This window comes from Lepisosteus platostomus, chromosome 8, assembly GCF_059453375.1.
Source record: "Lepisosteus platostomus isolate fLepPlt1 chromosome 8, fLepPlt1.hap1, whole genome shotgun sequence".
Lineage (NCBI taxonomy): Eukaryota > Metazoa > Chordata > Actinopteri > Semionotiformes > Lepisosteidae > Lepisosteus > Lepisosteus platostomus.
The window spans coordinates 56793966-56807775 of record NC_142618.1 but is presented as its reverse complement, the minus strand read 5'-3'; the positions used below and the strand labels follow the sequence as shown (position 1 = coordinate 56807775).

General features: G+C 35.8%; 1 protein-coding gene across 4 annotated transcripts in view; it reads left to right on the top strand.

Annotated features, from left to right (window-relative positions):
• drosha (drosha ribonuclease III) overlaps positions 1-13810 on the top strand; it is a 68538-nt gene that overhangs the window by 13680 nt on the left and 41048 nt on the right. For 2 of the 4 annotated variants that reach the window (XM_088643975.1, XM_088643974.1), the window contains exons 15-23: positions 1138-1237; positions 2562-2669; positions 3096-3203; positions 4775-4913; positions 6777-6837; positions 7357-7422; positions 8403-8462; positions 10670-10769; positions 12340-12442. In XM_088643975.1, the coding sequence (XP_088500101.1) occupies positions 1138-1237; positions 2562-2669; positions 3096-3203; positions 4775-4913; positions 6777-6837; positions 7357-7422; positions 8403-8462; positions 10670-10769; positions 12340-12442 (845 nt within the window). The remainder of the gene's footprint in view (positions 1-1137; positions 1238-2561; positions 2670-3095; positions 3204-4774; positions 4914-6776; positions 6838-7356; positions 7423-8402; positions 8463-10669; positions 10770-12339; positions 12443-13810) is intronic. The other 2 variants (XM_088643977.1, XM_088643976.1) reach the window with 1 other exon arrangement.

Sequence of the window (13810 nt, the reverse complement as noted above, 5' to 3'; positions counted from 1 at the left end):
CTAGGTTAATGAAGCCTTTTGGGGCAATGAAATGTTCAGTCACAAAAACATTGGCCATTTTGGTCAAAACATTGGAGAAAATAGACTATACAAACAACTTTTAAAATATTAATTTTTGATTGTAAAGTAAGTTAGATGTTTTTATGACAAGTTTGTGTTTTGTAACAAAATACTGATGTACGCTGCAAATACTAGTTAAAAAAACGTACAGTTAGTTTTTTATTTATTAAAAACAATTGTAAAGCTTCGCCATGGAAAAAGCCTTTTGTTGCAAAATAGCCATATTTAGATTATTTTCTTAATCAGTGCTATAAACTTCCTACAGTTGTTCCAGAATTACAGGATTTTGAATTGAAATTCACTAGGGACAAGCTGACACAAGTTGTTAAATTTTTTTCCCCCTAACTCTGGATAATCTGACACTGCAGAACAAACTAAATAATAAGAAAAATAACTAATGAGTGGTTTTCAGTTTTGGGGATCAAAATTTGGTCTGGAGTTCTTTTAACTTAATTTATTTACTCAATTTATCCAATGTCATGGAAGACACACTGGATTAAGGCTGGAACCAGGTACCAGGGCTGGAAGCTTCTGTAAAGTGTATTGTCCAATTGCTACAATAAAATGTTTTCCTCCAGTTGAAATATATTATCAAGGCAATTTAGGAAAACTCAGAGAGTCTTCCTGTGCTCCTCTTGTAATGTTGATGACAAAAAGGCTTTCTATCAGCTTCAGAGATCCATCAGCTTTAACAATCTAGTGCCAGGCATATTTTATGTATTTTAAAATAGTCCTTTATGATGAAATACGTCTATAAATTGGACATAAAAGAGCTCTTGATGTCCTTTCTGATTTTATAGCAGTTATTCTCAAGTCTGTCTTTCCTTGCATCACAAGAGGAAATAATTACATAGATAGAAGGCTCCCTTGTCATTACGGAAAGTGCATTTGTATAGTATCTCATTCTCTTTATTTAAAAAGCCACCCTTAAGGATTTTGTATATACCTATTTATCATAAGGCATCTGTAGATGAGTTGGGATAATTGAGGAAACAATATGCAGATTGTTTCCAAAGCTTGAAATTGAGCCCAGAAAAATGTTGGCATCTCAAAACATTCAATCGTGCTTTATTTCAGGTATCAGAAATTGTGGAAGAGCTACGTGAAACTGCGGCATCTGCTGGCCAACAGTCCCAAAGTCAAGCAGGTTGACAAGCAGAAGCTGACACAAAGAGAGGTATTTTTAATTTTCACAGCACAGATAACGATGTATAAATCTGCGTGTAACTACTTAAGAGTGCATAATAAAAATCCTCTTGCGTTATCCAGTACTGTATGTATGTTTCATCAGACCCTTTGGACTTCCTAATCCTGAGCTTTAATAAATGCTCAGCATCCTCTCTCTGACTCTGGCTCAAGTTTGCTGCAGCCCAGTCAATTACTGGATTTTTCTGTGAGGTTAAAATTTCAACTGCTGCAAGCAATGGTACTGTAAAGGCAATACAGAGCTTGACACGCAGGCTGTCAGAAAGTAAATCACTCCAGCTAAAATGAGTAATTTATGCCCTTGTGCAAGGGCATCAACTATAAGAGGACTCATGAGATGTGTGCTTTTGGTCTGCCTGTGTGTCATATTAACATTTCACAGCAAAGAGGTATACAAGTCATATTACCCAGCTCTCATCTAGGTGTCCGTTTTTATCATCTGTATTGATTTACTGTATTGAAGTACTCCGTCTGAGAGAATGTGGAGCTTTGTGGCCGGAAGCAAGATGTGAAGAAGGAAGATGAGACTGAATTTCATAAATTAAAAATCAGCTGGTCTTTTGGATCTCTGTGAGAGAAAAGTTCTTAAGCATGGTCCAGAGCTTTGATTCTGCCAAAGGGGGGAAAAAAAAAGTATTGAGACGCACGAAAGCCCAGAGAGCCTTTAGGGTTGTCTGTGAAGATGTCATAAGTGGCATAATTCACAAGACAGGAAGCAAGTGAGGTGGACATTCAAATTCCTCTCAACTACTATATAAAGTCTATATAATACTTTTAAAGCTTTCAGGTGTAAGCATTTTCCATGTTAGGCTTACTCTTGGAATCTGTATAATCTGTAACAAAACCTGGGGTCCTGAATCAACTAAGATGGCAACCAGGCGAGAAAATACAAAATATAAATCCCGTTAGAAGTCTATTTCTGAACCGCTGCACCTGTTGAATTGAAGCTTAATGGGTATCATCTACAACTAATTCAGCTGAAAAGCTGGTGCCATAATGTTGATGCCCACTCCGGCATAATCAGCTGCCTTCTGAAACACAGCCAGTAATGCAGACTGCTCCTGCTCACCAACAGCTAGGCCACTTGTGCTTCTAATTGTATGCATAATGCATTTTTGACTTTCGATAATGCTCACACGACTAGTGCACGTGATATAAAAATTGAACGGTAATTACAATTTTTTTCATTTTTGTGCTTTTTCTCCTGCGTCCCAATTTGTCTTTGCTGTTGTCTGACACCTGTAAGGGGAGAATCCCTTCTGGCTTTAACCAGTGATCAATTATTCACATTGTAGGAAGCTCTTCAGAAGATCAGACAAAAGAACACTATGCGCCGTGAGGTGACTGTGGAGCTCAGTAGCCAAGGTTTCTGGAAAACAGGCATCCGCTCTGATGTCTGCCAGGTAGTGAGAGAGCTTCTGCTGTGTTTGGCTCTGTGGTGCTTCATTGAATTACAAAGGACATAAGTCATTTTTGTAGCTGGAGATGCAAAGTCCAATTTGTGATGGAAACCACACTAAAGGCTCTATGTTAAAATAACTTGTCAAACTGTGTTTTAAAAAAAAAATACATCAGTTTTATAATTAATCGAAAGCTCAGAGGTAGGAAGCTAATTAAAGCTAGTATATGTAAATATGTAAATGTATTTTGGCTTAATTTTTAGACTCGGGTGATAAAGGAGCAGACCAAATTGTTTTTTTTTTACCCCACAGGATACCAATCTTATCCTGTCAATTCAGTCTGTGGCTTTTTGCTTGACATTTCTTAGTGAATCATGATCTGTAGTTGATTTTGTCCTGTGCTGTACTCTTTCTTTTTTCTGCCAACAGCATGCTATGATGTTGCCAGTCCTTACACATCACATTCGTTACCACCAGTGCCTCATGCACCTGGACAAGCTGATAGGATATGTGTTCAAAGAACGGTGTCTTTTGCAGGTAAAAGAGTCCAAAGATAGGTCTTGAGTGGTTTAGGAAATTGTCACTTGAATATGATGCATAACTTAAATTTCATCACCCCACCCCCCACCCCAAACAGGGGACCTCGTAGAAAAGACATTTCATTGCCAGCAACTACTGCTGCACACTGTATTGTTGTGCATTTGATCAGTAAACTTTGATTGATTTGATTGATTGAAGTGTTAGTGTTAGCTTTAAGCATTAACAAGGGAGGCTTTTTAACCTTCAGCTTGCTTTCTGAATTTTTCTCACCTTGCATAGTCGCATATTCTTAAGATTATTGACCTTCAGACGTATTGCACGGTTTTGTTTCTCTCATGTTGCAATGCTCAAGAATTTCGGATAGCTTAATGATAATTTCAAAGATCTAATACCAACGATTTTTAATTCAGCAGTTTTGGTACGATGTAATCTTGCAGGTTTTATCTAGTAGAATACCAGGCTGTTCATTACCCTCTGTTAGCTATTCAAAACTGGCAATAGGCTTTTTAAATAAAATTCAAAACCACATTCTTGTGTTAAATGTGTTGTGGGAAAAATATACTAATTAAAAATAAAATCCTATTTACATATTTGTACATTGTACTTGTACATTATAGATGATTAAGGAACATCTCTCATTATAACACCTGATTCAGTTGCTCTAGTTTAAAGTAAAGGAAACATGCATTTGGGATGTAGGTGTGTCTAATATACCTGTATAATGTTAATGTAAATCCAAAAACATTCATATAAAAGTGTTATTATTTTGCTTGTTTCAAATAACATTTGCAATTATGTTGTATAGACTGTTAATATATCTGTTACTTTTTATTTTTCTTCCATACAGAGTTAAGACAAAAGTTATGTTTTTAATTTCTTTCACATAGGGTAAAAATGCATTAAACCAAATATCTGAATGTAATATTTATAGACTTGCATAGACATGGTTAAAAATAAGCAAGAAAAAAAAAGATTGGGTTTAATGTTATCACAGTCTAGAAAAGAGATCAAGATTTTCTCATCGTAAAATAATCCTTTTAAAGATTTTATGTCGACTTTGCTGGTTGCCGCAATGTATTAAATACCCCACCTTAAAGGGGAAAAGAGATCTCAAACCTTTTTAATAATTCAGCTATTCAATTTCACTGTGCTTTTTTTATTTTAGTTGGTGCCAGACAGCATATTTCTATATTACATTGAGAATTTCAACAGAACCACTTCATTTAGGCATTAGTCTTTTTCACTTCCAATTATGTGTATCTGTATTCACATATGCATGAATACATCACATATATAATGTAAATGTTGTATCAATTTTTTCAATCAAATTAAATCAATTTTTATTCTAGATGTCTATATTTGTCATATAGCCTTTGATTTTCAATCAGACAGTCTTCAAAATTAGTTTTCATCTTTTGCAAATAAAACAATTCTGTTAACAAAGTATATACCCGCTAACAGTATACAATATTTTGCATAATGTTTTAATATGAATGGCACCACTATCAATTGGAGGTACAGCTGTTTTTATGTAGTTCTTTTGTTGATAAGCTGCTCTTCATCTACAGTTGGCAATGACTCACCCTAGTCACCACTTGAATTTTGGAATGAACCCAGACCATGCCAGGAACTCATTATCTAACTGTGGTATCAGACAACCTAAATACGGAGACAGAAAAGTACACCACATGTACATGAGGAAAAAAGGTATGTGCTGTAAAATTATATATTTTTTTACTGTTGTTGGTCAATTCCAATCTTTTAAGAACCGGGACCATCAAGTGTTGCTGTTATTTTTAATTAATTTGTTTTTACACTACAATTATTTTTTTAATTATTATTTACCAGTGGTTGTCTTCCTTTTCTGCAGTATTTGTTCTAAGGACCTATGCAGTGTAAAATATTTATTACACCTAAGAAAATGCAATTGGAAAGCAGGCCAAAAAATTAAGCTTCACCTCACTAGGGTTACAGAAACAGTAGGGGAAACGGGGCATTATTTAGGGGTTCATGTGAGCTCTCAATGGAATTACGTTTTATAGTTTTGTGTTGACAGTGCTAAAGTAACATTGGCAACCCATCACAAAGTCACAAATCCCCTCTGAGTCTAAAAAAAGTATACAAAAGTGTTGGGAGTGCTTTGACCAAGGTCAAAACTGCTTGTTTTGTAAGCGATTTGTATTTGTAATCGTTATGAGAAATATAGCCCATCAAGTGATGTCATGGCCTGGGAATTCTGAAAATTCAATGATTCAATATTTGTATAGAATGTATTTATATATTATAAAATAACTAAAAATATAAAAATAAATGTATAGTCAGTTCTATATTTCATTATAATTATAAACAGAACATATAAATATATATTCTAGATATCTATTGTGGCTGTTGCTTGTTCATAGAACTCTTAATACGTTGAGCATTACCCTTATATTGAGTGACTACAATGCTAATTTAAATCAAGTGTTTGGGATTTCACCTTCGTTCATGTGCTGTACACGTATTTATTTCCTTGTGGAGTATTATTAAACAGGGTTCATAAAAGAGCGTGCAGTCACCACGAGCAAAATTACAGTGCTTTTATGGTGAATGACAAGCTGCACTTATTCTATAATTCATGAAAGGTGAGGTAGACCCCTTTTTGAGATTGCTGTTTACATGTAATGATTAACTGCTGCATATTAGTGCAATAGAGGTACCTCATTGAATTGATCAAATAAATTACTCAGGTTATTTTGAAGTAATGATTCTGAACAACTTCTATATACATAATGTCATATGCAAACTCAAATGATAGAATGTGTAATTAATAACACTGACAAGCTTTCAAACTATATTGGCTTTTATACGCCAATGCACAAAAACACTCGGGTGTAATGGATTTAAGCAAAAATATTAACCTTTTTAGCAGTTTGGTGTAACTGACACCTTTCAATTATGCAGTGGTACATTTTTATGTTGTGTCCATATTACAGTGAAAGTAGAACACGAACAACCAGTGATTTACTTTTAGTGTAGTGTGATAGGGTTGCACTGCTAACTGTGAAATACATTTAAGTTCCTCGTTGGTTCATTTTCCTTTCAGGAAGGTGAGATGACTCATTGGATTTTTGCTTCGTGGGGAGAGATAGTTTTGTAATAGAATGGTGTAATATATGTATTCTGTATTTTAATCAGAGTAGTATCATAAAAATGCAAGTCATTTCTTCCTAAATTAATTGAGTGACCATAAAATTGACACTTCCCACATAAAAGTGTTTTATTGCTAATCTTATGCTGCAGAAACTAGCTGGTGAAAGGTTGCCAGTCACAGTACCTGCTGTTGATGACATTGGCAAGTTGTTGAATTTTCGTTTTGCTTCAGTGCATACTGAGTTTATACCTATTGTCTGTGCCTAGATCTATACCGAGTATCAATGGCTAGAACTGCTATTTTCCTCCCCCGTTAAGTTTACATAGCCTTATTCTTTTCAAGTGGTATTCACACCAGTTGGCTACTGTCATAAGCCGTTGGCCCTCAGAAGATTCAGATTGCAAAAAGTATTAATTCATCTTTGTTTAATTCACTAGGTATCAACACCTTGATAAACATAATGTCAAGGCTTGGCCAGGATGATCCCTCACCTTCAAGGTAATATTTTTGTGTTATATGAGTATAAAATCATATGGGGAATGCTAAAATGTTTTTTTAACATTGACAAATAGTTACAGAGTTTCTAAGAAAGGGTAATAACTAAGTCCTTGTTGTTAGTGAAAATGACATCTTTGCAAAGTAATTTTAGGAATTTCCTGTTGTCTTTTCTTTTCCGTTTTTGCAGTGCAAGACTGTTCTTGAAAAATACCTCTATTAGGAACAAAATTAAATTGAGAATTGTGAGTTCCAAAATAATGATAAATCATTATGTGGCAGTAAATGCATAGAAAAGCCAGAAATGGCCATATTGATTTCTGTAATTCAGGCATGTAACAGGACAACATATTGCTAGGTTATAACAATTGTTAATGTCCCAGTTCTTCTGTTCATTAAAGTTTTTTAAGCTTAAAAGTTCAATTCTGTGACACTGACTTTCAAGATATCAGCTCGCATGGAGCGGCCTTTTACTGCAGGGCTGTATTCCCGAGTTGCTAGTCATGCCTATTTGTCTGGCAGAGGAGAAGATAGAATGGGTGTTAAGATCAAGAAAAACGGCAATGGAGAAATCAGAAGATTTCTGAAGTAGGTCAGATTTTGAATGGTTGAGTATGAGGTGGGTGGCACAGTGGTGTGGTGAATAGTACTGCTGCCCCACAGCACTTGGGTCTTGGGTTTGGTTACAAACTGGGGTGCCTTCTGTCTTGAGTCTGCATGGTCTCCACTTGGGTTTTTGCCAGTGGGCTGGTTTCTTCATGTCTTCCAAGCACATGCTACCAGGATTCATTGGTGTCTTAATTTGTGCCCTGTTATGGACTGGAATCCTGTTCAGTGTGTGGTCCCCCCTTGCACCCTGGGCTTTCGGGAGGGGATCAGGGTTACAGTGATCCCTGTCAGGGGTGGGAGGCTTTCGAATGCTGGAGCATGAGGTGATGTGATTGGAATAAATTAGGAGGAATGCCTAGGCTTGTGCCTAGGAGGAAGTATCTTTAGAACCAGTTTGAATGTAAATATGGAAAATATATGGGTCCCAGTGCTGGTACTTGGGGATCACCTGTTCTGAGAGGGCAAGACATTTCTAGATATTTACAAAAGGAAGAAATCTGTACTGTTTTATTTGGAAGGAATAATTAAAGAGGTAGAAAGGGAACCAAACAAGAACCACCCAGGGCCTGAGATACCTAGCTCAGAGAGAGGATGGGAAATGGGTGTGGTCTAGCAGTGAAGGACAATTAGAATAGAGCGACAGAATATTGGAAAATCTCAGTCCCACCTTCTACCCAGTACTTTTAGTACGAGTACTGGTTTGCCAAGATCCTTGCCAGGCTAAGACAGTTAAAAGCATTCGTTTATAAAGATACGTGTAAATGACAAAGTTTGTTTTAAGAAGGATTGGATAGTACAACATTAAACGAAATGAATCCTCAACATATGGAACTTGTTGCAATTATAATTACATGTTCATTGAAGCTTGTTGTTTGAGAACAAGCTTCAAAACCTAAAATGGTGTAAGTATCTGATATCAGCAGTATTGTGCACTTAAGGACGTTTTTGTTATCTTACAGAATAAACCATAACGAGCGCCTGGAGTTTCTTGGTGATGCAGTTGTTGAGTTTTTAACAAGGTAAGTTTTGAGATTTTGATGAATGCCAGGTATGACTTGTAGGAGAACGATATTGGAACTTTTCTGTCCTTATCCATCTGCTTTTTCAGTACACTGAAGTACCACCCTTGTCTACAAGTAATTAGATTGAGGTTTCCAGCGCTTGCGTTGATTTGTGAAGAAATAGTGTGCTTCACTTGAAACTGTCTTAGATCAATAAAAATGCCTTGTGTTTTAGTTTGACACAGGAGATCATTTGCAGAACGCATGCCAAAATTAAAGACAGGTGCAGGCTGCTTTGTAAACTTTTGAAAATATTTTCCCCTTGTCTGTGCCTCCAATTACAGATAGCCAGATACAACAAGCCTTCCTTACTGCCTTATTTAATGTTGTGCTGCTGTACAGTCCATATTTTTAACAGAAACAGAGTGAGTTTAAGGAGGGAGTATGAATGAGAGCAGTAGCCCACGCCAGCACAATTGCTCTTTATTTTTCATAAAGACTAAATCACGAAGCGCTGATTAAATGGAGAACAGTGAGCAAGTATGCGCATGTGCAAACGGTCCCCTTAATAAGACAGTGAAAATGGATCAGTTACCAGGATTCTGAATAAACTGTTACCAGATGGATGAGAATATTAACTGGGCATTATGAAATTGGAGCATGCCTGGTATGGTTAAGCAGATCAGGCTTCATGTATTTCAGCAAGCAAAAAAAAAAAACTTGTCCATTCCAAAGTAATAACTAATTCACTTTGTGTGAGATAGAAATTGCTGATGATTAGCAGTGGGAGCAATATGCTGAATTTAGGAAATCAGACCACCATGCTTTTCCAACACGTATAGAGCCATATCAAATCCAAAAAAGGTGAGGCCAAATTCAGAACTTTAAAAAAAAAAACAGTGCTGATCTGTTTTCCTGGTGTGAGCTGTGAGATGAAGGGAAAACAATTTATTAAACTATTATTTAAACTAACATGACATGGAGCTGTTGCTGTGATTGCTTTATTATTGCAAGGGGATGGGCGGAACAAAAAGGAGAAAAAAATAAAGTGGCAAGAACTCTGGACCCTTGCCCAGAAGGTGCTTTGCCCTTGACTGGACACTTGGATGGTCAGAGCTACAGTATATGAACAGTGTTGGGTTCCAGAGTTCCGGGAACTGGCCTCCCAATCAGGGAGGGAGTCGCATATCTCCGAGTCCATTCCCGAACTCCTCCATCTGATTCACACCATGAAATGTGGGATAAAATCTGCTCTGATGAGTTGCTTTGCTAGATGAATTGACTTCTCTTGCTTTTCTATTGTTATTAGAATGTGTGGAAAAAAAAGGGTTTGATGCCCACCCCTAGCCGAGAACCTCTGCAGTAGATCATGTGAAAGGCTGTTCACTGCTCGGTCGTGTCTCTTCATCTTAGGCTTTGATCTGACAGCTGCTCTCAATAACCTTTCCTTGCCATTCCCAGAAATGATAAACATGGATATGCAATAATAAAATAGATTTTTCTGAGCAGCATGAGAAAGAAAAAAAAAAAGGTTGCTCTTTTTGTGCATTTGATGGAGGCGAAGCTAAAGGGGAAGCCCTTTAATAATTGCGGAACGGAACAGCGTGTAAAACAATTTAAAAGATATCAAATCTCCCAATGTGTTCAGAATGTTATGTGGAGCTAGAATAAAATATTTATTTATGCAGTACATTTTGAAGTATAAATTTTTAATCAGCAAAAACAAGGTACCGGCCCTTATCCTTCAGAAAAGCAAATAACCGTGAATTTTGTTCGCCTTTGAAATGAATGCTTTAAAACTATTTGGAAAGAAGCCAAGCACAGGTATGCCAGCAGTGTACTATTGCCTTTTCTGTACGGATGCCTTCTCAAGTAGAATGTGGAACATCTTTCTCTTTGTTTTACTTCATTGGAAAAAAGGATTAAAAAATGCTAGGTGGTTTTGTACTTAGTCTTACCTCAGTTTGACAACACAGGCATTTTCTATCACGATTTACAGAATATAATATTAGTGTATCAGTTTTTTCTTTAATTGTCACTCTCTTCAATGTCATAATCTGTAATGTTTTGTATAATTTCACATTAAAGTTTTTTTCTAAACGAAGTAATTGATTAAAGACATCCAGGGGATGTATTTTACCACAAAAGAAAATTAAAATTGGAGAGCAGGATGTAAACGGGTATGATCCTGATATGTATTTTTTTTTTTGTGTTTGGCTTCACAGTGTTCATCTGTATTATTTGTTCCCTAATCTTGAAGAAGGGGGTTTAGCTACATATCGAACGGCTATTGTTCAGAATCAGCACCTCGCCATGCTAGCCAAGGTTGGTGAAGTGCCTACTGTTGTTTTATAATTAATATGTATGCATCATGTCAATACTAATATCTAAAATGTAAACTGTAACTTATAAACTCATTTAAACTACTAACGGTGGTGATTTGCTTATGCATTCATTGTCAGAGATTTGGAGCGGTACTGTATATTACTGGAGAGTATAAAAGAAGGAACAACCCTAATGCCAAATTAATATATATATATTAAAATATAAGAACGTGTCTCCTATTGTCAGGAATGAAAATAAACTACCCAGAGCTACTGGAAGAAGATTAACATTTATCATCAAATACAGTATTCATGCAAGGTTGCTGATTTTCTGTTCCAAAACTCTCACAGAGCCTGGACAATCTTCCTGTTTCACCGATCTCCGAGTCCTGAACCCCAAGTATATTCAGTGGAGGTTTAGCATGTAGGGCCTTCACAGAATAACTAATTTTTGCTCTAATTTAGCAAAAAAAAGCTATTGTTACACAGGCAGCAGGAAGCCATGTGTTTGTCACGTTAGCACGTACCTCCAACAATCTCTGGTTGTTCTCTCGATAAGTGGGGCTTATTGGTTCTTTTCTATGTTATTCTTCCTTGATTTTCACTGGTTTTGACATTCAACAGGTTAATTCACTTCATATCCTGCATCCAATCAACTTTTCCACTAAGTGTGTGATTTAAGTCTTTTGCAGCAGTCGGAAGCACTCAAGTATATCATGGTCAGCCATGAATGATCAATTAAAAATTATGCCAAAAGCATTTAAGATGTTTTCACAATCTGTGTACTACTTGATTTTCTAAAATAAAGCATGCAAAAATCCATCACATCTGAGCTTGGATAGCTTTATTAATAAAGTATTTTAACAGAGAAAAATATAAGTATTTGAAAATATTGTAATTCATTGTATACTGTCTCTGTATAAGATGTTGTAGGTGAATGAGGATAACAGGTCTTTAGTGACTACAACCCTTGACTGTGCCTGTTAACTGAGCTGGTCCACAGTCTCTTATAATGCCATGTGCACAAGCATATGCTTGTAGTAATATGATGAAAGTTAATTATATTTAAAATATAACTCCCTAGAAACAGCTTTTCCCATTCTGTTTTAAATTGTAGGGATATTACTCAAATTAATGGGCTGGTATTTTCTCAGGGAGCCTGCATCAAAGACTACATTTTAAAACAATTAACTTGTAAATAAAATAAAATTAATCCGATTGTCCTCTATAGAGCACATCATTGCCATTACATGTTGTTGGAAATCCTCTTTTTAAAATGTAATAAGTTTTTATTCCTGAAGGTCACATGAGTTTTGGCGCCACTTTAGTTTGATAATTACTCCTACCTTCTCTCTGATGATGTCTGTTTTTCAAAATGATGTTGGCGGCAGCTTATAAAGGTCTAGCTCAAACGTGCATGGTAACATCTGTCATTTCCACTAAGACAGACTTAGAGATGTATTTTTATTGTGTTTTGTAAAAACTGCAATTTGAGATCGAGATGGAAGTTCAATTTGATTATGCCGGAAATGATTGTTGTTATACCTCGTTTTCTTGCTTTGATATTGCAGAAGCTGGAGCTCGATCGGTTTATGCTCTATGCTCATGGACCAGATCTGTGTCGGGAATCGGACTTGCGGCATGCAATGGCAAATTGTTTTGAGGCATTAATTGGTAAGTTGTCCGGCATGTGGGGTTATTTATAAAATTCAAAGTGATTTTTAACTATAGTAACCGTTTCTAATGTCACACTTCAGTAAACCAGTAGTTTTAAGACAGACTTGCCCACATCTAATAAAACAGTGGAACAATAAAAAACAAGTTTGTAATTAAGAAATGCATTCAGTTGTAATGTGCCCATTGTTACGCATTGAAAACGACAGTATTTAGTATTTTTTTAAGCTATGGTGTACCATATGTAGTTTTATGAAGAATTATGATAATGTATACATTATTGTATAAAAAAAATGAAAGTGCATCCTTTGAAAGTGGAGATATCTTCACATACACACACTCACACAGTAGTATAACTGTTCATAGGGGGTGTTCTGTCACACAGCCCTTTTATGAAAGCAAGAAAAAGGTCCTGAAAAGCTTGGAAAATCCTGATTTTGATGATAGATTAAAGATTTTGTGCCTTTAGCAGGAATCCAAGCAATCTGTTTATTACCAAGATTAAAGTCTTATTCAAGGTAACCAGATGTCAAAGACCAGAACTGCAAAGTTGTGTTGAGAATTTTCTGAATTACAAACTCTTTCACTCTCTCTCTCTTTACTCTCAAGAGTCAAGTTTTTTTTTCAGATATTTTTTTCATTAAGTAAACATGGTTAATAACTGCGTCCTGGTACTTAAGGCCTTTTGCTTTAGTGCAGTAAGTGCATTCCTTCGTGTATACATGGTGCAGGAGATTTGTGTGCCCAGGTTACTATGAAAAGTATAAATATTTTTTTAACTAAGCAGAAACGTCTGATAAGACTTTGATTTTCATTTCCATCCAACATGCATTCCACAGACGCTTTCCATCCCTAATTTCCATGTGCAGTTTATCTGTGGATTAAAGCCTTCTCCAAGCTACTGGGTAGCAGATGGTAATGTTTTGGATGCCATTCTAAGCTTTTCCTATTAGAAAGGCCAGAAAATAAAGGATTATCTCTGATTCACTGGATATCAGATTTTACAGTGTGGTGCAGTCATTGATGTGTAAGCAGTGCTCTTTTATTAATTGCAATATAAGAGGGTGAGCTGTCGTGATTTTTAAAAGAGGTTTGATCTTACTTCAGTTGTTTGTTCTTTGTGTTAAAATTGAAATTCAGTTTTAGTTGTCATTTTTATGGACTTATATTGTTTTTTAACTCAATATAAAGAAAATTGAACAATAGGAAGTTTGAAAATAATGCATATAATTTTAGTCATTGGTATCACATTGCCTAAATCTTGATCATTTCCAACTATGTATATTACTTAAGCCTCATTTTAGGACTGGAATAGTTATGACTTAGACCCTTTTAATATTTTTTTAAAAGTTAGACATTAAAATATAT